The 21,893-nt window shown below is 41.3% G+C and overlaps 2 protein-coding genes across 2 annotated transcripts; both read right to left on the bottom strand.

Moving 5' to 3' along the window:
- Nucleotides 1-632: 632 nt before the first annotated feature.
- On the bottom strand, nt 633-4,880 carry LOC105036721 (alpha-1,3-arabinosyltransferase XAT3-like). Its single transcript, XM_073253287.1, has 3 exons — nt 4,645-4,880; nt 4,306-4,419; nt 633-2,017 (listed from the first exon to the last, which is right to left on the bottom strand). The coding sequence occupies exons 1-3, from the start codon at nt 4,739-4,741 to the stop codon at nt 819-821; spliced, it is 1,410 nt and encodes a 469-aa protein (XP_073109388.1). The 5' UTR covers nt 4,742-4,880; the 3' UTR covers nt 633-818.
- Nucleotides 4,881-14,995: 10,115 nt separating this feature from the next.
- Nucleotides 14,996-19,874, bottom strand: LOC105041543 (putative pectate lyase 2). Its single transcript, XM_073253288.1, has 4 exons — nt 19,058-19,874; nt 18,857-18,960; nt 18,552-18,690; nt 14,996-15,214 (listed from the first exon to the last, which is right to left on the bottom strand). The coding sequence occupies exons 1-4, from the start codon at nt 19,763-19,765 to the stop codon at nt 14,996-14,998; spliced, it is 1,170 nt and encodes a 389-aa protein (XP_073109389.1). The 5' UTR covers nt 19,766-19,874.
- Nucleotides 19,875-21,893: the final 2,019 nt, after the last annotated feature.

The following is a 21,893-nucleotide window of genomic DNA, read 5'->3' on the forward strand; positions in this document are numbered from 1 at the left end:
GGCTGCCGTCTCAGTGGCAGCCCCCACACCCCTTTGTTGCCGGCGGCGAAAAAAGGAAAAAAAAAGAAAACGTAAATAGGGGTGTCCCTGTTTAAGCCCGAACCGGCACCTCGCCGGCTTCCAAGCACCCCATGGCCGGAGAGACTAAACCGAAAGGGAGGAAGAAGGAACATAGCTTGTTCCGACGGCCAAAAACAGCTCCGACGACTCCTTTTCTTTCGATCAACCACCACGGTATATCGTTAAAAAAAATCTCTCAAATCCCTCGATTTACTTCGAAATTTTGTTGTAAATTCTTAAGAGGAGATGGAGGAATCTTTATAGTGGAGGTTTCCTACCCTAATCGGACTCTTTGAGTCCGATTTTACCGGAAACGAGAAGGAAGAAGACTCCGGCTAGGAGTCTTTCTCTTTTTCTATATATATTTATTATTATTATTTTTATTGTTGGGTCGTCTGGGCTACAGATCCAAATAACTGGGCTGCTACAACTGTTACGTACCAAAAGAGATTTGGTAGTTATACGTTCACTCAGTTATTAAAAGCTGCGATCATGGTCATACCATTACTTCTGGCTAGTGGATACCTAATTATTGGATAGCGGAGAAATCATCAGAATTTTCGATCCGAGAACGGAGGCTATGATTTGTCATCCTCTATCTATCCATACCGTTTCATAATTACAAGAAAAAAATGTGGTTGGCACTTGGTAACAAACAAATAGCTTTGTCTTACCCAAAAAAGAAAAAGAAAAAAACTAAAAAGCAAAACAAAATGCTTTGACTCTCCGCATACTTAATTCATCGTAATCATCCAGCTTCAGCAAAGACGGGTGGGCCGGGGGAGCATCTCCAACGCTTGCAATAGCGTCTCCCTGAACCTCGCCAGGTCCAGCGTCAAGTTCTGGCCATCAGTATATATCGGTCGGCTTACATTGTACCCTTGCCGGTTTATCGACCATGGATCGACGAGAACCGGATGATCCTTGGGATATTTATCATACAACGTACTCTCCTCCACCGCCGTGTGGTACTCAATGTAGCGCAGCCCCATCCTCCTGGCCGGACGCGCGTAGTACGCCGCCGCCGCCCAGTCCAGCCCCCACGGCACCACCTGCACCACCACCGCTCCTGCCGGCAGGAACACCATGTTGGTCAGGCCCGCCCCGTGCACCCCCATCAGCACCCCGCACCCGTTCACCACCCCGGCGAAATCCCCCACGCTCGTCATCCTCGTCGGCGCCGCCACCTCAACCTCGAACCCCACCTCCCTCGCCAGCGCCACCACCCCGTCTTCGTTCAGCAGCGCCCTCGACGTCCGCCGCGAGATGAGCACCAGCACCGGCCTCTCCGCCCCCGCCGCACGATCTTTCTTTAGGCCGAGGGCGCTGTGGAGGAAGCGCCGGAAGTTGAGGGTGGAGACGCCGCCGGGGGCGTCGGAGGAGTTGCAGAGGAGGTTGCCGTGGTACTTGAGGCCCACCACGGCGGCCGGGAAGCAGTGGACTTTCGGCTCGACGGGGGTCGAGGGAGAGGAGGCGACGGCGAGGTCGGCGGCGGAGGAGAGGTGGAAGAGGACGCGGCGGTACTTCTGGGTCCACCAAGGTTCGAAGTCGGCGACGAGGAGTTGGGCCCGGGAACGGAGGTGGCCGGCGGTGAGGAAGAGGGGGATGAGGACGTCGTTGACGTCGTGGAAGAAGTTACCGGCGAAGCCGCCGATGGAGAAGAGGATCGCAGGGAATGGGTGGGTGAGGTCGCAGGGCGGGGAATTGGAGTGGGCGGCGACGAGGTGGACGGGGGCCGTGCGCTGCATAGCGAAGGAGTCGGTCTTCCGGGGGTAGGGACGGAGGACGAAAGAGTTGAAGCCGGGGGGAAGTTGCTGGCCGGCGGTGAGGTAGACGGTGGCGGGAGAGGAGGAGGTGGCGGTGGATATCCTGACGGCGTCTGTAGTGACGCATAGGTCGGACTCGGGATCCGATATGCAGGATATGCCATTCTGGCTCAGCTCCCTTCGGGCTTTTCCTGCATCAATTACTCTATTTTAGTTGTCTTGGCATATAAATGAAAGGGTGAAGTGAAACTGTACTTTTTTCCTTTTTAAACCCAAAAAAAGGGTGAATACATCATATGTAGATATACAAAATTTTATATAATTGGTTTGACATGTCAACATAGATATCAACACACCGGACATGGCTCTTTTATTGCTCATCTCGCTAGCAGTCTAACATCTTAGCACAGAAAATAGAAACCGGGCATTTTTTTTGCGAGCTACGTGGTTTTCTATATAATTTTTTTACTTTCGTTGAGAATTTTGTGTAAAATAATACGACTAAAATCATGAAGAAAGGAAGTTGTAAACATGAAGGAATTATGAAAATTAGCTAGAATTCTTTGAAGCTAAAAGCATTGTGTCATATGTGATAGTAATGACACACTAATATTTAAGAGTGAAGTCTGTCACTATATAAATCTCCAAGTTATAGGATAGAAAGTGAGCTAAGCATCTTGTCTGCAATCATTCAAAAGGATAGGGAACACATTTCTCTCGAGATAAATTACCAATTAAGAAGATTTGTTCTAGTCAAATGCAGGCAACCATAATTCACCCACAGGCACCTATGGTGGGAAAGGCAATACATCCACCTTGCGACGAAATGAGGTGCTCGGGCAAACGTCTTTTCTAAGCTTTAGTAGGTAACACGTGCCTAGGAGCTCCCATGCAGGCTCTCACACGTGAGACTTGTCCAAGAGGTCGTATACCGCTGACCACCATAGACTGATGATTGTATAGAATGTTGGCTAACGAGCAAACATCACGAGACCCACCGCTAGCAAGGTGGTCCGGCTGAGAATTTATTGGCGATAAACGATACGATGCCAATCATAACCAAGCATCCGCCACAAATTCCCACGTTGAACGGCCAGGATTACATAATTTCTCTTTAGGCCTGCCGCGTGGGTCGAATCCAATCCATAGCGTTGGGCGTGGTCGCAAATACCACAAGCCGCCACAGGTTCCTTTATGAACGGATTCTAAGCCGCCACTCCAACTTGTAGCTCGTACTTTATGTACCAAAAGTCATTCTAATTGAGGTTTAAATGATGCAATGTTGCTATCTATCTACATAAATTGCAGTAATATTAACAAGGCCATGATAATTAGTGATACGTTTTGATGGATGTGTCGGTGATCACCGCTAACACGTATATGCTAAGTTGGCAGTATCAAACACCAAAAAAGTAGCATCTGATGCTGCTAACCCGGGCCCTATCTAATAACCAATTATTCCAAGCTCACATGTACAGTAATTTCCACGATAACCTGTGTTCATTTGGATCAAGATCATCTTGCCATCTAGCTCAAGGACTTTCTACTTCAAAATTATCTGGTTCCGTTTGTCGTTTTGGCTGGCATTGGATGGGTATATATATGTGACTACGTGAACAGGTTGATGTTTGATGGTTACGCTTTAAGTATGGACCGACTTGTTGAGCAAGACGTTGTGATGGTAGAATTTATTCTATACTGCATATGGAGTCCAGCTGTGTGGATATGAGGAGAAAGCCATAGGCTAAAAGGAACGGCACAAAGTATTTGCCAAAAGGTATTTTTCTGTTTGGAGGAATTATTAAGGCATGGATTACTTTTTGGAAGCACTGCTATGACTTAGCGATCACGCTTGCTTGGCCAAGTTTTCAACTGCAAATGATTTCCTCCTCAAATAATTGCCCCACTTTGCAGCACGCGACCTTCCCAAGTTATAAAAGTGTTTGCTAAACTAAGTTTGTTTAGCATGGGGAGCTATAAATTGTTCGGAAGCCATCAATGCCAACACTTTTGTTGGAGTCAAGGATCAGTCTTGATCGTAGTGGGAATGTAGCCAATTCGCACAGAATACTTGTGGAGAGGGAATATATGAATTCTGACCCACAAATACACGGTGTTGGCTAGCTAATATTAGCAGTGTCAAGTGAGTATATATGTGACATCGACGAACAAATTAATGAAGTTTTTCAGAATTTAGAAAAAGCTGACAAAGTTGCTCCCTTGCTTCCTAAAAGATTGCTTTCTTATGGAAATTGGTTCATCTGTTCTCTTGACTAAGGTAGGCGGGTGAGATCTTACTCACCTTTTTCCTACGATCTATAAACGGCATTCCTGTGGAAGGATCATGGCGTCGTCCGATACAAGGGTGATATTTTTTCCCCCTCGAGAAACTAATCCTATATAGTGTTAAAGAAATCAATCGACATTTATTAATGTATCATATTTGATCATAGGAAGAGAGAGTAGTTTGAAGGAAAACCTCGTACTAGTCTCCGCAGAAGAAACCGTGTGAACTCCACATCCTCAGTATTTGCGCTGCCGCTTCTTCCGATCAATATGAGATTGTTGGACCAATGGGATAACTGCAACTTCCCTTCATAACCAAAACAGAGAGAGAAAAAAAGGTAAATCAGAAATAGACACTCATATTAGCTCGATCAACTTGATCTCATTCAACAAAACATTTAAAAGAGATATTTATTAACGCAGCCTGTTCCGAATCCATCATGCAAACAAATGACAAGTTGCGCCTATAGTACCAAAATCACAGCTAGCACTAGAAAGAAAGAATTTGATATAAAAAATTAGCGAGGATTACAGAGACGAAGAGGCGCGATATTGGGACGCAGGATGGCGGCACAGAGCAGAGGCAGTAGCAGGAACCCCAGCACCAGCCTTCGAGGTCCCTTGGCCATCTTCCACTAAAGAAAGCCCTTGCACTCAGTGCCCACTCTTGATAAATACGCATGCGGGCTGGGGACAAGCAGACCCCACGAATGATCTCTTGTTGGGAAGTCTTATTTTCCACCCAAGATAAACCCCTAGCTACCGGCCGTTCCACCGCCCCATCAATCCATCTCCTTGCCATCCTTCTCTCTTTGGACGTCTAGATATGGAGAACGACAGCTAAAGAGAATCGTTGTGGGCTCACTATATACTTGGTGCACAACATGCGACCCACTAACGATGCCACTTATTTTACGTGTGCTGCCCTTTTGACCTCAAATATTATTATTATCGTAACCACTTTTCCTTGAAGGATACCATCCACCTCACTGACGACCCATTTCTCGTGCAAAACGTTCCTGGTGACGGTGACCCAACTGAATTTGTTCCGGGACAAGGTTGGGGTCCAGACTCGCAGAATCCACTCTACCATGAGCCCAAAATATTTTATGTGTTAATGTCCCAAGGAAGTTTGGGCTGGGATTAAAAAATGTAGTGGACGGTCTGCCTAGCTACATATCACGTCTAAAGTTGCAAGGATGCTATCCTGGTCTTATTTTGAACTAATTTGGATTTGGATAGGTACTCCAAAACGTGGCAAAAGGTTGGGGTTTACACTTGCAAAATTCACTCTATGTGCAGGTCTAAATATTATTTTTTGTGCTCATGTCCCAAGGAAGTTTGGGCTGGGAATGCAAACATGCAGTAGGGGACTACCTGTGCCGAGTATCACCTTCTAGTGAGAAGATGCAAAGGTGGTGAGCTTCAAACCAAAAACAAAAAAAAAAGGTGGTGAGCTGATCTTGCCAATTTTCCCTATTGTGGTGGATTTAGAAAAGGTACCATGAAAGATATATATTATATTTACCAAAAAAAAAAAAGGTCCGCGATAAAATGGCCATCGACAGTGTCTGCAGAATTTTTAACGTTTGACGTTGGATGGTTCGAGGAGGCCTGGCCTCGTGGTTCTCCGTGATTTTTCACATTGTCAAGGAATTGCACCACAGGAGGGGCGCTCTCCACCAATGTGATTACAAATCATTCGGAGCCAGTCTGCTCCTTTGCGATGGCAAAACGGAGAAAGTGGATTCTTGCTGAATTCTCTGTGGGAAGGTTGTCTATGTTCATGCAACACGCAAGCTAAGCACATATGATTAGCTAAGTCAGGTCATATACTTTAGAAGGACCATGTATCCTAAGACATGATTTAAACCTAGCTGGCCCTCAAATGATGTCAGGGCTGCAGGGTTGCAGGCGAGTCAGGTCGTATCTAGATCTATCTTGACCAGAATCTGACATGAATTGGACTAGCCATTTCCTGTTAAGGTCTAATTTGAAGGTATTAAATCCCATCATTTTGGGCCATTTTCTTCAGGTATATCACTTCTATTTGAATTGAATCGGATTGAGTACTGCACGCGTGCAGACGCGCATATATATATATATATATATATATATATATATATATATATATATATATATATATATATATATATATATATATATTGAAACCAGACCAATCATATGAAAAAATTGGTTCGGTTTATCAAGTTTTCTTTTCGATGGAAAAAGAGATGGGGACTGTCACCTCTCTCTCTCTCTCTCTCTCTCTCTATATATATATATATATATATATATATATATTGAAACCAGACCAATCATATGAAAAAATTGGTTCGGTTTATCAAGTTTTCTTTTCGATGGAAAAAGAGGTGGGGACTGTCACCTATATTTTATCGATAAATTGGAATATTTACAGAGGATGAGTCAAGAAAAATATGCTGAGTAGAATTCAGCAATTGAGAAATACAGAAGAATTGATATTCTGTTTATATTACCCGAGAAACTTATCTTCATACTTATAAAACTTGTTAACTCTAGAAACTTGTAGATCCTCTCTGAGCCATATACAGTCCCATGAGCTGATTTGCTTTGTTTCCATTTCAGCATCCTAAGTGATCTTCCATTCTATAGATATCTTAGTGTTCGGTGATCAGTTGCCTTTGGTCATTCGTTTTTGTCCTTCGCCTCATCATAGCTTGCTCTAGCTTCATCCCACCGCTCACCATCAATCAGCAACCACCGCAGTGTTATCGAAAGTTAATTATTCAAATTATATAATGATCATCTACCAATGGTGAAAACCAACCAGAGAATTGAACTAAGAAGTAGTCCTATCCACTCCTAAAGCACCTGAGAAATCTGCAAATCTTTACACTTGTAAGGCCCATTAGTTCTATAAACCTGTAATTCCTCCGTGAGTCAGATACAACCCCACGCTGACATTGCTCTGCCCCATCAGTTGTTTATTATTTTTCATTATTTGGTGTTCTATCATGGCTTCATCTTTACGCTTCACATCATCTACTCTCGCATTTCCTTCACTCTCCTTGACCCTATGTTGTCGAACCCCACAGCGCCAATAATTGTATCAAGGTTTAACAGCAGCAGAATAATAATCTTTATTATAGATTCTTAAGCATGTGAGGAATTTGGGTGTTGCTGCTGACATTGGCATAAGCTAGCCAATCTTTCAGAGCTGACCGGCTAATTTTCATTGTTTTGAGAGGGGAGTTTGCTATGAATCTGAAGATCCTATTGTTCCTTTCCTTCCAAATGCTCCAAATGCAAGTGACAACAATACACTCCCATCTGAGTTTAAGTGCCTGTTGCGGTAGTCTTCCTCTCCATTCTCCCTAGAATTTACGAATGGTGGGTGGAAAGAGGGACAATGTTGTTAAGTGCAGCTTTAGAAAGTGTTTCAAAATTTGCATGGAGTATTTGCAAGTGAGAAAAAGATAATCTGTAGATTCTTCTTCTATATAACATAGCACACATTGAGGTGGAGCTGAAAAGTTTCATTTCTTGAGATTGACTGCTATAAGGATCTTATTATTGAAGACCAACCAATTGAATACTTTAGCTCTTGTTGGAAGAGACAAGCCCCAAATTACCTGGGCAAAGCTTGAAAGGATATCACCATGCATGGCTAAGGAAGGAGTAGCATTCGCTGACTTTGAAAATTTTGCTTTAGCTCCATCTCCAGATTACTATGTCTGCATCCTCTTTGATGACAGTTGAGTTAATGAGGTGTCAAAATTATAGAAATTCATTCGTTGCTTGGGTACTGAGTGGCTAGTGGAAGAGTTTTATGAAGGTAGAGCATTGAAAAAATGTCTATTAGTAGTTGACCTTTGTATCAATGATCAGTTTAGAAAGCTATTTCTTTTTCATCCCCAATCTAAAATTCAATCCCTACTTTAAATAATTGACGAACTTTGTGGACACTTTTCTAAGCAGCTGATGCCAATTGAATGCCATGAGCTTCCCTTAGAGATACTGCCTCATTTTTGTAGTGGATGTCTGATATTAGTTTCCTCTATTCTCTATTATGTTCTTTGTGGTGTCTCCACCATCTTTTAAGTAGTATACACTTGTTGAATAATCAGAGATTCAGAATCTCCAATCCTCCAAACTTCTTTGGCCTGCATACTTGTTCCCATCTAGCTAGATGGTGTCTACTTGCATACTATTTTTCTCCTCTCTAGAGGAAGTCTCTCCTTCATTTGTCAATATGATCTACCACATTAGAAGGGAGAAGGAAGGTCGACATCCAAAAAATGGAAAGAGAGCTTAGGACTGCATTGATCAGAGTAAGGCATCCTTCAATAGATAGAAACTTGTCTTTTCAAGTTGATAGTTTTTTTATCTACTTTCTTTACTAAAAAATTTCAGTCAACCGCTCTCCCTTTTCTATTATTTAGTGAAAATCCTAGGTATATAGTCGATAGAGAGGAGAGGGGACAACCTAAAACAGCCACCAACTACTTCCTCCTTTCTTCTGATAAGTTGATACCATATAGTGCATTTTTATTAAAATTAATCTTCAGCCCTGAAAGCAACTCGAAGGAGTAGAGGATAAACTTTAGATGCTAAATGTGACTCAAATTGTCATCACTGAGAATCATTGTATCATCAGCGTATTGCAAGCATAAGACCTCTAATGTGATTTTTGAGTAGGCGATTCCATGGAGGAGCTTGTTTTTGGCAGCCTGCAGAAGAATTCGATGTAAAGAGTCTGTAATGAGAATGAAAAGGAGTGATGATATGAGGTCACCTTGTTTTAACCCACGTTTTGTATTAATCCATCTAGTAGGGGTGCCGTTTATGAGTAGCACCATCTTATTAGAAGATAGAATGCATTCTATCCATTTGCACCAACGTTCACTGAATCCTCTTGCCTTTAAGATGACGAGAATAAATTTTCAGTTGACATTGTCGAAAGCATTTTCAAAATCCAATTTAAAAGCTAAACCTCTAGATTTTGATTTGGTGCTAGTAGTTATAATCTCCACTACATTCAGATAGGAATCATTTATATGTTTGTTTTTAATGAAAGCAGATTGGGTGTTTGTGATCAAAGAGCTGAGAACTTTAGACAGTCTGATACTTAATATCTTTGTGATGATCTTTAACACCCCATTCATCAGACTAATTAGTCGATAATCTCTAATCCTTCTACAATTTTGCTTTTTAGGAATCAATGAAACAAAAGTGAAATTTAGCCTTGAGATGTTTGCATCATGATTGAAAAAGACATCAAAAAGTCTAAGGAGATCAGGCTTAAGTAGATCCTAGAATCACTAGAAGAATTCTGCTGGAAAACCATCTGGACCTGGTGCCTTACCTTTAGGAAGATTGAAGACTGCTTCCTTAGCTAATCTCCTCTTCAGTGAAAGGCTACTCAAGTGTTGCTGTATTGTATAAATTTTCAAAGAATATTACTGACCAGTCCAACATTAGGGAGCTCTCATTCATCTCCCCAAAAAGTTGAAAATACACTGAGGTAAAGATGTCTGTGATCTCTTTAGGATCTATCGTGATCTTCTCTTGGCGTTCAATGCTTGAGATAAAGTTTTTCCTTCTCCTATTAGAGGCATAAGCATGAAAATACTTGATATTTTTATCTCCATATTTTAGCCAGTTGATTCTCGATCTTTGTCACCATAGGTTTGATTTATCAAGTTATGGGCTATTAGACTTCTATTAAATAGGTAGCTTATGGGGACAGGTAACGTGAGTTACTATCCATGTTAAATCCTAATCATGCTAAATGAGTAACTTATTAGATAGGCTAGATGAGCTAAATGGACATACGGCTTCTTGGAGATGCAAACAGCAACCTCATGTGGTGGACGAAAGGAACTGAAACAACTAGAGTTAGACTAGAAGGAGAGGGGTCTAAGGGAAGGCATGAGCTAGAGTTAGAATGGGAGGAGAGGGGAGGCACGAGAAAGAGCCAGAGTAGAAGGAAAGGGGAAGCACAAGCTAAAGTTCGAGTAGGAGGAGAGGGGAGGCATGAGCCATAATCGGAGTGCAAGGAGAGTGGAGGCACGAACTACCAAAGCTGAAGTTAGAGTAGGAGGTTACGGCACAATGTACAGAGATAGGAGAGACCATCTTGTACATGAATTGAAAATATAAAACTTGCTAAGTTAAGGCCAACCACTTATAGATATTTTTGCTGAATTGTTAGTTTGGGACCATTGGATGGTTTCAATACAAGCAAAATTCCACACGGTTGTGCACTGACTTGGCTCCCAAAATACCAAGGCTAATATCAGAATTGGCCAGAGTTAAGGGGTGCACGAGTTTTGTATCCATTGCTCTCGACTTCAACCAAAGGACATGGGGTATTGTAACCCAAAAGAGAAAGGGCGCAGATCCTCTGTGTTGCAAACTTTGCACCATTGGATGGTTTCAATACAAGCAAAATTCCACATGGTTGTGCACTAACTTGGCTTCCAAAATATCGAGGCTAATACCAAAATTGGCAAGAGTTAAGGGGTGCACGAGTTTTGTACCCATTGCTCCCGACTTCAACCAAAGGACATGGGGTATTGTAACCCAAAAAAAAAAGGGCGCGGATCCTTTGTAGTGCAAACTTTGCATCGCAGAGTGCTGTACAAAGCTTGATTATAGCCACATGAAGAGAGGTGGATCCAATGATTCTCATAAAAGCCTCCCTCAACAGATACTAACAGTGCTAATCTTCTCATAAAACAGGCATTAATAACCCTAGATACATGCCCTTTGCCGTGTCGCTCGCCCTTCGACGTCCACCTCACCATCACCACCACCGTGATGAGGTTCACATGGGTCAGTGCCTCTCTTGCTCGCCCCATTGTCCCTGGCCAGTACAACACCGCCGCCACATCTAACTAGACAACTCCCACCGTCACGTCTAACTAGACAACTCCCACCACTGGCGGTGTTGCTTCCAGATCGCTGCCCTCCATCAGCTCCTCCATCGACAACGGCCCACTCATGCAGGACTCTTCCAGCATAGAGCAGGTGGTGAGGATGGTGAGGATGCCGGCAGTGGCTATCTTGTAGGCCTCCTTAGGGGCAGCAATGGCATGGAGTTTGGGGAAAGAAAAATGATGATATCAGCTTTCTCTGGATGTGGAGGGCATAGTAGAGGGTTGCAGCGAGGGTAAGAGCAGAGCGGTAGAGGTCATAGAAAGTAAGACCGTGGCTATTGGGAGAAGATGAAGGAGGTGGAGCCATCTGAAGCAGCAGAGGATGTGTAGTTGAGGTTATCAATACCGCTTTTATGAGAAGATTGACGCCATTAGGATTTCTTGAGGAAGGTTTTTATGAGAACCATTGGATCTATCACTCTCCACGTGGCTATAATCAAGTCTTGTACAGCACCCTGTGGTACAAAGTTTGCACCGCAGAGGATCCACTCCCAAAAAAAGTATATGGGGTATTGCAAAGAAAATTTTAAATTAAAACCCAACATAATCAAATATGTATAATATATATAAATATATGTATGTAGGTATGTATGTATATACCTACCTACCTACCTACCTAGGACAATTAGAATGAGAATGAATAATAGCTTCAAAACTTGATTGATGACAAAGAAGCCAAGTAGTTCACTGGCTGAAAGCATGAAGATCATTAAAGGTCAGCTCACAAATAGGGGAATTCCCATTGGAAACGGATGTGAAAGCCTGTTAATTGTAATCTTACAACAACAATTTTTTCAAGAAATAATTTGGTACTCCAGACTGGCCCTTGGGATAATGATTTAGAAGGATCATTTGATTTGATATGAATTACTTTGGCCACCACGGATAAGACTCAATAGAATTTAAGGGCAACATCCCACACATTGAAAAAATAAGTGATAACCCAAATTTTCAGAGATCATAATTTAATTATACAACATCTAATTGAAAAGATTTTTTTAAAAAAAAATTGGATAATTTTTTGAATAAGACTTTAGAGGCAGTATTTTCCAAGCCGACCCATAAACTAAACTTTAAGGCCAGTCAAATTGAAAGCTTTCTTTTCAGGTTAAACCAAAATTTTTTTTTTCCTAATAAGATTTTAACTGGATAATATATCTTTCAGTCTGAAAAGAGCTGGATGAAGCAACAAAATACAGAATTGATATAGAAATCGAGATTTATCTTTTGAAAAATTTTAGTTTTTTCTAAATTATTTTTACTAATTATATCAATTTTAGATAAAAGAGTCCTATTAAAATTTAAAAAAAAAAATCTAATCCGAATTGCACAACAGCGTACAATGCTACTATAAATAAAGGCTGTGTTTCTTAGATTTAAATCAATAAATAAATAAAAAAGAAGCTTAAGTCCTATTTTTATAATTTTTTTTTTGTAAGATTCGAGCCGAACAGATTGAGAAAAAACTTCTTTCTTTTCAATCGGATAAGATAAAAGTGACGGAACAAAAATTGGCATAAGTTCTTATCTCACTCTTATTTCCAGTATTCTCCATGTTTCTCTTCGATCTTTATCAATGAACTAGTCAGAGTTTGGCACTCCATCACACGCATGCATGCTATTAGAATGGGTCTCGGTAAAATAATTAGGTACTTCAAGCTCTTAAAACAATAAACAACAAAGAGATTTGAAAAGATTGAGACAAAAAAATATAGCACCTATTGATTTACGTGGTTCGACAACCGGCATGTATATGCATGTACGAAGATGAAGAAGAGATTTCATTATAATCAAAAAGATGGATTACTAAATCATGAAGTAGGATGGACCAAGAAATTCAAAGAGCTAGCACAAAAAAAAAAAAAAAAAAAATCTAAGCCACCTTTCATATACCTGATTCTTCAATTAAGGATGGATCAAGAAAGTTCAGCAGCAGCTAGTGTGCAGCGAAACTTGCACAAATTTCCTGCAAGCTGCAGCTTGGGTGCATCACAAGTCAAGCAAGTCCAGTGCAGCCTCAGTAGTACATTTCATCCTTAGGAGGCATGGGATATAACACGAATAGGTGCATAACGTACTCAAGCGTTAGCACAGTTCCCCCAGCTTCGTGTACATTGTATCTCATGCATCGTATAGAGCAGGATGTGCAGCTTATGCTGCATTGGACGATCAAATACTACTAGCTAGCCGCACTAATGTGATCTCTACCTAGAAGTTCTTTCGACATTTTTCTGATGTGAGGAGTTTCCTCCAGCCCAGGCCACATATGAGTCAAGAAAAAGTTACTACTGGGTATGAGATTCATGCTGCAGAATTGTCACAGAAATGAGCTCGCGGAGAAGTTAATTAGTTGAACTTGAAGACTCATTTGGAAAACGTATACCACACTCACTTCCACCATTGAGGTCTTGTTTGGATGCTCAGGCATCTTACCTGTCAAATAAGAATCTTAGATATAGGACAAGATGAGAAAGGGGCAGAACCATAAATGAAGAGTCTCACTCGAGCATTCTATTAGGCAGTTTAGAGAAAAAAAGAGGGGTAAAAAAGAATAAAAAAGATAACGCATTCTTTTTGCAGAGGTGTTTTATCTTATATGATTTGCTATAGATCAAAAATTCCCGTCATGGTTAAGTAGTATCTTCCAATTGCTTAACTCCTCAAACTCTCGAACTTATGGCCAAATATCACCAGATTAAAGCATAAATTATCACCAGATTAGATGGCAGATCGAGCATCCAAACAGGGCCTAACTTTCCTTTCAATGTGTGCACAAATATAGCATTGTTCTTCTGTACTGATGTTCTCCTGGTCTACTACTAGCAAGTGGAATTACCAAGTTCTAACAGTAAAATAGAGGACGTTCGCCAGGTCTTCGCCCATCTATCAGTCTTTGATCTGGAGCAGATTGCATGTTTAGATCTGCGTCGTTGTAAAGGGTTCGGGTTGTATCCTTTGCATGAAAAAAATGATTGATCTTTTTTTACGACATCATCCATCGGATCGCAGCATGCATAGTTGTCAAAGTCCTCCAACCTTTTTCTTCCGTCCATCAGCACAAATTACAAAGCAGATGTTCCACTTTGAAATTGTGCACGATCTAACGGTTCATACCACGAAAGAAGAACAATGAAAGATACAACCCGCGCCCATGGTAAAACGGTGGGTTAATTACCACCTGTGCTGTACGATCCACCAGCTGCGGAAACTCACATGGCGAAGCAGCCCTGTGACAGGCGATATGCTGCACCGCTCATCCACATGAATACCTGATCCAAGCATGGCTGCCATTTAACAGACACGATGCACGCCATCTATATGATTAATTGGATCCTTGGCATGCGTAAGAAATATTCCCCTTCCCTTCTTCTCTTGCTTAGAACCTGAGACCTCGACAGGTTGATGATTTTGGGAAACTAATGATTTTTATCATACAGAAACCTCACGATTTTTGAACAAAGTGTTATTCGTTTCTTGGCCCCTCTTCATCAATAATCCAGGATCTAGCTCTGTATATTCATATTAAAACGACGCGTTTCCTTGCATGAGCAATGACTGCTGCGGTTTGGAAACATATGCTAGGCACTAATTACCTTGGTCTTTTTTCGTTTGGTCATGGTTAATTATTTGGATCATGGAGACAGAATCCGTAGGGTAATCCGGTCAAGAGTCCTCCCAATTTTTCGTTCTTCTGCCTACTTTAGAAGAATACCACATGCAATGCAACATGTATATATAGAGGCAAAGGTGGTCACAATGAGGCTAGCTTGCCAATCTTGGGAGAGAGCAACGACGCAATGTCGATGGGTCCCCTGCTTTTCCTATTGATTTGCGATTGTTCATGTACCAGGACATGCAGTATGCTTGTACGGGCTAAACAAACTTAAAGGATGATGCATCACCATCTCACACTTAAAAGAGAGAGAGGAAAACTTGAGGCTTTTTGGACAATAAGCATTACTAGATGCACGGTTCTCCAACAACACAACTGAGTGTGCCAGAATCTGCGGTCAACGATGGCACCTTTGATCCCTCGGCAACCTGAAACTTTTGTGATGGAAAATAATTTGGAGCACAACTCGCTGATCCTGATGAAACAAAGTATGCACCATTTAAGAAATAATCTTTTGAAGATCTCCATTCCCAATTTTGCGATCCATCTCCCAGTGGCTGAGTGACCTAGAATAGGCGGACACATACGAAAATCGATCAGTCCAAATTGAATGATACGTTGCATTAGTGCTTTACTAATCAATAGAGATACTTGATGATGTAAATCTCTATTGATGAAGCACTTTTATGGTTTTAATATATACACTTTTATGGAGTAATAAACTAGCTGCTAGTTGTGGCTTTTTCACTTTCAAGTTAAAATTAGCTAGTATGTAGGCATACAATCGTTAGCCATCTAGATTTCTTATTTTAGATACATGCGGCCATAACTGGCATGCAGAGAATCGGTTATCAACAAATCATGCAGGGTTACAAACTTGCAGATTAGAGAGCATATCTTGTGCCTTGCATGAAATTAAATGTTTTTACAGTAGGGATGGCAAAATTAATCCGACCCGATGGGTATACACTCTACCCGAACCCGGTCAAACCCGAAAAATAGGATTTGACTGGGTTTGGGTTCGGATTTGGGTAAAATCCGAAAACTATAGTACGGGTATGGGTAGGGTATGGGTAGTGCTATTTTCTACCCGAACTCGACCCGAACCTATGGGCATGGGTAATACCCGAACCCATATCTGAATATATATATATATATACATATATATATATATATACATATCCGAATATATATATATATATATATATATATATATATATATATATATATATATATATATATATATATATATATATATATATATATATATATATATATACATATACATATATATATATATATATATATATACATATACATATACATATACATATATATATATATACATACATATACATATATACACACACACATATACACACATACATATACATATATACACACACACATATACACACACACATATATATGATCTCTCTCTCTTTCTCTCTCTCTCTCTATATATATATATAATTATATATATGTATGTATGTATATGTATGCATGCATATATGTATGCATGTATGTGTGTGTGTTAGAAGTGTGTATGTGCGTATGTATGTATGTATATATATATAATTGATAATTCTATTTTTGATTGATAATATGCATAAAATTATTTTACTTTTTTTTTGGGTATAGAATGGACGGGTATGGGTTGGGTATGGGGCGGGTATGGATTGGGTATGGGGAAATGGGTTACCCACGGGTATCCCTGAATCCGTTGGGTATGGGGATGTGTATCTCTTTTCTTATCCGATTGGGTATCGGGTAGGGTTTGGGTATAGGGTATTAAGTTCGAGTTTGGGGATGGGTAGTATACTACCCGACCCAAACCCTACCCATTGCCATCCCTATTTTACAGCCTATTGAGGGCCAGAGGTCGAACTAGTCTTCTCTCTACTCACAGTACAACGGTCATGAAAGGGTTGACGGGATCCATTTTTCAAGGCTATCTTTGATGGGTGTATACATAGATGAACCAGAACGATATTTATAGCTGCTGTGGATTCTCCCATCACAGGTCCTGATTCTATCAGGACCCTTGTTTCCTTCTCTATACAAAATTAATATAGTACACGAATTTGATTGGAAAAACTTTTAAGGATGGTCCAGGAGATCATATATGATGATAGTTTAGGATATATATTAAGAAACAATGCTAACACTTTTATTCTAACATTTGTAGGTTGTAGAATGAGGGCCTAACTTGTTTTCTGGTCCCAAACATTTATAATGGTGATTTTAATGCCTCTTTTTTTTTTTTTTGGCTACCCGATATGTCATAACCGACTAGACTAGCTGGGGCTAATCTCCTTTTGTTATACCCTGCACCTCTTGCTCAAGTGACAAAAGGCTTGGGCAAGTGGTCACAGCATTCAAACAAGATTTTGCTTATGCTAGACTAAGAGCAGTTACATGTTACATGCAGAACTAATACAAAGCGAGATAAAACATTAACTCGAGGAGTAAAGGCTTGTAACTCCATGTAGATTTAAGTGGGAAGAATGCCAAACTTATTACCTTATTTATATCTCTAACTCCTGATTTAATTTAGCTAAATTCTAACTAATTATGATCAAAAGTTTGTGTTGGTTTCTGACTTCAATTCTCCTCGTAACTCCCAAGGATGGCTATGGATGATGTACCATCTTATGTCAAGTTTATAGGGAACTTGATATAGGGTCAACTAGGTTGACTCAAACTCAACCTACTATTTATTTGCAGCAAGAGCATGGATTCTCTGCAGTGCACTGTAGGGTATGGTGCATCACGCGTATCATCCATCGCACGATGGATGGTCATGCACGGGCCATACGTAGAAGCAGGCCATGCGATGCACATGCTCGCAATTAAATGCAGCCATCTATCATGCGATGGACGGTGCACATAATGCACCACGCAGTAAAATACATTGTGAGTACCGTAGAGATTTGCAGTAAATAATGATGGAAATACTAAATGATTATGGATGTAGCGTACCAATACAACAATTAGATTTTTAGCTAAATATGCTGATAAGTTGGCCATATGTCCATGTTGAAGTATAAGATGATGAATAGTGTAGATTTTGTATTGGTATGATTAGATTTAGTGGTATGGTGATAAAAAAAGTTAAAGGAGAGAGAGGATGGATGGAGAAGGAAAGATGAGAAAAGAGAGGAGAGAAGAGGAGGGAGTGGAGAAGTAAAGGAGAGAAGGGAAGAGAGACGAGAGTAGGAGGAGATCGGATAGAGATAGATATGAGCTACAAAAGATAAGAGTGGTGGGACATGGTTAGGTTAGGCAAGGTCACGCTTTTCTTATTGGTTGCATGTGCAAATTGTCTTGATCTTTCGAATGAGAAATTTTCAATTTGAGACTCGCAAAAACCAATTTAATTAGCCAATGAATCAGGTTCAACTGACCCATAGCCAAACTATAGATCAAGACCTGGTTTGGTGATGACCCTTACTTAGTTAGCGATTCAAATAGCAATCCTATTAACTTTGGCATGTGATTCAACTCCAGATATGGTGAAATAAGTTGGGATATTTGAATGACACTTGAAACATTTATTTGTTTATGGAAAAATAATATTTATTTCATAAAACAACAACATGTTGTGGTTTGGGATATGCAGCGTCCTGTAATATTTTCTCCAACTTATCCTTTTCTAGATTGGATGCTTTTGCTAAACACAAGGTATTAGTAGCTTTTGTTGACTTTGGCTATAAGATCTTTTATTGCATGTGCTAAATAATATATATCTTTATCCAATCTGAGATGATTCAAATTTTAGCCCTAGTTCACCAATGAACTTCATGATAGCGAAGATTTTTTTTTTTTTTTTCCTTTTAGCAAATTGACGTATGGCCAAGAGCTATGCACCGAGATCTAGAGAGACAGAGAGAAAGATCTTACTTCCTTGGTCTGCGGATTATCCAGAGCATGGTAGTAGTTTCCCTCGCTAAGGATGGTGGGATTGGAACTCCCTCCTATAGCATACAACTCCCATCCGTCGTATCTGTTGCTCGCTACATGAGCATACCCTGTCCTGACCCTACTCATGCATGCGTCCACCAGAAGAGTCATTAATTAACAAGTAAAGAGCCATTTTTCTTTAAAAAAAAAAAGGGTAAATAGTCACGCAATCTTAGCTAATAGAATTAACGTTGGCACCTCGACTTGAAGTACCATGGAGACTACAGCAAGCCTCCATCAGTTACCTCGGCATCCTCTGGACCAAGTTCGGCCCAAAATGGTTGAAGACTATCGTCACCTTCATCACCTTGTCCGCATCAAACCCATCCTTATGTCCAAGCAACATCACCTGCGGCATGTTGTAAAGATTGTTTCGACATACAACAATCCACGTGCAAAGATCTATACAATATCTCTTATAGCTTTCTGAACATCAGTTTCAATACCTTATCATGATCTGAGAAGAAGTTATTAGAGATGGTGACTGCAGTAGAACCATGAACCACATCGATGAGTCCATCCGTAGAATGAGACAGGTTGCAGTGGTCGATCCACACGTGCGACGAAGCAAATATGGTGATGGCATCCCCTTCATGGCCTCCCCAGTGCTCGACAACCGTTGGGGAGATACGGACCATGCCCAGCCTCCCACGAGTGCAGTTGTGGATGCCTAGCCCATGGATTATGATATGGTTCACTTGTTGTATCCTGATGCATGGCCCATCGGCGATCGCCACCTTGGCCCCCCTCCCGTCGATGGTCTTGAAGCTGTTCATGAAGAGCTCGCTCTCAAGTCTAATGACCATGTCCTTCTTGAAGACTATCCACAGAGGCTGTGTCTGGATGGCACCGTAGCGGAGGGTGCCTGGCTTCGGGTTCGTGGCGTTGTCGGAGGGGTCGGTGACCGTATAGATTGTTCCATTTTTCCCTCCCAACGCACCCTTGCCAAAGCCCACAGCGCAGTCGGCCAAGAGTTTACGGTTGGATGCCCATCCCGGATCGCAACGCCAACAAGCATCGATCTGGTTCATGATCTTCTCACAGTGATGGGGTTGCGAGTCGCCGGTGGTGGAGTTGTCGCATGCCGCCGCGTAAAGAGGGACGAAAGCCAACGAAAAGAATAGATATGGAGCCAAGGGATAACGAAGGGCCATGTTGCAAGAGAGGAAGAACACGCCTGATGCTGGGGAGTGGAGGGGATCCCAACTTACCGAGAGGAATATAAATAGTAGAGCAATCCAGTATGACGAAGGTGATGGTAAAAGTTGTTTTAACGAGCTAGGATTATGGTTGTCATCAAGACGTACGTTTATTACACATCAAGACGTTTATATTTACATCAAAAAAAAAAAACATCAAGGCGTTTATATAGTAAGATGTATCCAATATATGATTCATCCGTTTTTACTTACTCGAAACAGAAAACAATGGGTATGATGCGTCCGTTTTATCAAAAAAAAAAAAAAAAATTTATTACACAGCTTCCGTTCCAGTCCTGGTTAAGGGGAGCGGAGCATGTTTGACCATTTGATGGTCCAGTGGCTCAAAGGTAGAACGACCATCCGATCACGAACAGAGATCCGCGAACCTAGTAGATCTCCATATCTCCAGATCACGTGCCTTTACATATGTATAGGTCCATGATCGAACAGCCAATGCTACGCAGGGCCATCAAAAATGGTCCAACAAGCGGCAGAACTTAATCAGCTCCTTGGTCATGACACTCGTATAAAAAATCACAAATTAAACACCTAAATTTTAATTGAAATAGTTTGTCCCCATCATCAATTTAACAGGCACAACCACGGTGAAATGGTGACTGAGTGCACGAGCGACGCGTGCCCTCATTGTATCGCACTCTCACGTACGCATGATCATTATCACACAGCACTCCCCACAATCACCACCCATGCAGGGTGAATCTTGCCACGAGCGGCGTAATTCGGTCCTACTCTTAATTTACTTTCCCATCGTCACCTCATTCTCATCCTCCTCTCGCGAATCTGAACAGCCCAGAGGAAGCTTTTCCTGATCCCTGAGCGTTGAAATGTCGACAACACTGCCGTAAAACTGTCAAGCATCCCCTGTTACGACGAAAAATTATTGGTTGAACCAGGTCCACCACGTCATTTTTGGACCAGTTCAACCAATGATCGACACGTCGAGAGACATTCACATTGGGAGAAAAATCGCACCGATGAAATAAAATGACTCCATTGCCGTTCCCATTTCCCAACGACAGGCTCATCCCATCTCGCCTTTTTCCTCCGAGATAATCACCGTGAAGAGAATGTGAAATAAAGTGAGTGTGAGAGGGAGATCGCTCTAATGCCATTCCCAACCATGCACCACCTATAGGAGAGCATCGGCCTCGTGCCGGCGAGCAGAGTCGGCCCTCAACCGAGTAGTCACCAAGAGCCCCACCGGCCGATACTTCAAGCTCGATGCCCCACCAGCGTAGAGTGTGTAATCAATATTGTTAGTTATACCTTAGGAGGACTGACCGGCCTCCTCTAAAATCAACAAACAAGCAAAAATGTATGTATCCACTTGTCCAATACTATGGTCTTCAAACCACAAACATATAACCAACAAATGCCCAAATACCAAAATTTGTTCACCATTTTCCAAGTCAATTATTTAGGCCATCTGATAAAATTTATCCCTCTATTGTTAAAACAAATACAGACTATCTTTTGGTGGGTTAGAACACATATAGTATATCATTCAACGATTTGTAAACTTTCCCATCAATGTTAATAAATTATCTTGTTATCAAAAAGCCTCCAATGACTACTTAATTAGCCCCAAAATTTTGGTGAAAAATACTGGGGCGTCACTTTTGTTTAGCATGACACAACGCACAAGCGATGATACAGCTTTATACAAGAGCAAGCTGAACCATGCAACCTGAATATATCACAACACTAACTGGTTTCAAATTGAGAATTTTCTTGGGTTGTCTTCCAAAGTTCAAAGCTATTGAAGTTTATGAGTTCGTTCGCTTTGTAGGTTTGAGCGGCGCCTCACAAAATATTGAAAGTTTATCCTCCAAGAAACAAGCCACATAGGCCGAGAGCAAAAAACAGCTGAGATACAAGACACCCATTTTCCTCTCCATCCACCCGTATCTGACATGGATTACTCCATGCATCCACCGGAATGCTAACGTATAGCGCCTTTTGCAGAAGTTATATATCCGAGACATCCCCTGATCCCACTAGTAAAAAGGATTTCATTCGGGCTGGCAAAGGACTTTGAAACGGCTCAGACAAGGCAATA

Source organism: Elaeis guineensis, chromosome 3 (assembly GCF_000442705.2).
Source record: "Elaeis guineensis isolate ETL-2024a chromosome 3, EG11, whole genome shotgun sequence".
Taxonomy (NCBI): domain Eukaryota; kingdom Viridiplantae; phylum Streptophyta; class Magnoliopsida; order Arecales; family Arecaceae; genus Elaeis; species Elaeis guineensis.

What these genes read in the sequence shown, in the direction of transcription:
- LOC105036721 (XM_073253287.1), bottom strand. Translation starts at nt 4,741, where the DNA reads ATGGCCAAGGGACCTCGAAGGCTGGTGCTGGGGTTCCTGCTACTGCCT. An exon ending in TATCGCGCCTCTTCGTCTCT is followed by an intron (nt 4,420 to 4,644) that starts GTAATCCTCGCT and finishes TTGGTTATGAAG; the next exon opens with GGAAGTTGCAGTTATCCCAT. An exon ending in TCTGCGGAGACTAGTACGAG is followed by an intron (nt 2,018 to 4,305) that starts GTTTTCCTTCAA and finishes TAATTGATGCAG; the next exon opens with GAAAAGCCCGAAGGGAGCTG.
- LOC105041543 (XM_073253288.1), bottom strand. Translation starts at nt 19,765, where the DNA reads ATGGCCCTTCGTTATCCCTTGGCTCCATATCTATTCTTTTCGTTGGCT. An exon ending in TCTTCTCAGATCATGATAAG is followed by an intron (nt 18,961 to 19,057) that starts GTATTGAAACTG and finishes AACATGCCGCAG; the next exon opens with GTGATGTTGCTTGGACATAA. An exon ending in ATAATCCGCAGACCAAGGAA is followed by an intron (nt 15,215 to 18,551) that starts GTAAGATCTTTC and finishes CGCCTATTCTAG; the next exon opens with GTCACTCAGCCACTGGGAGA.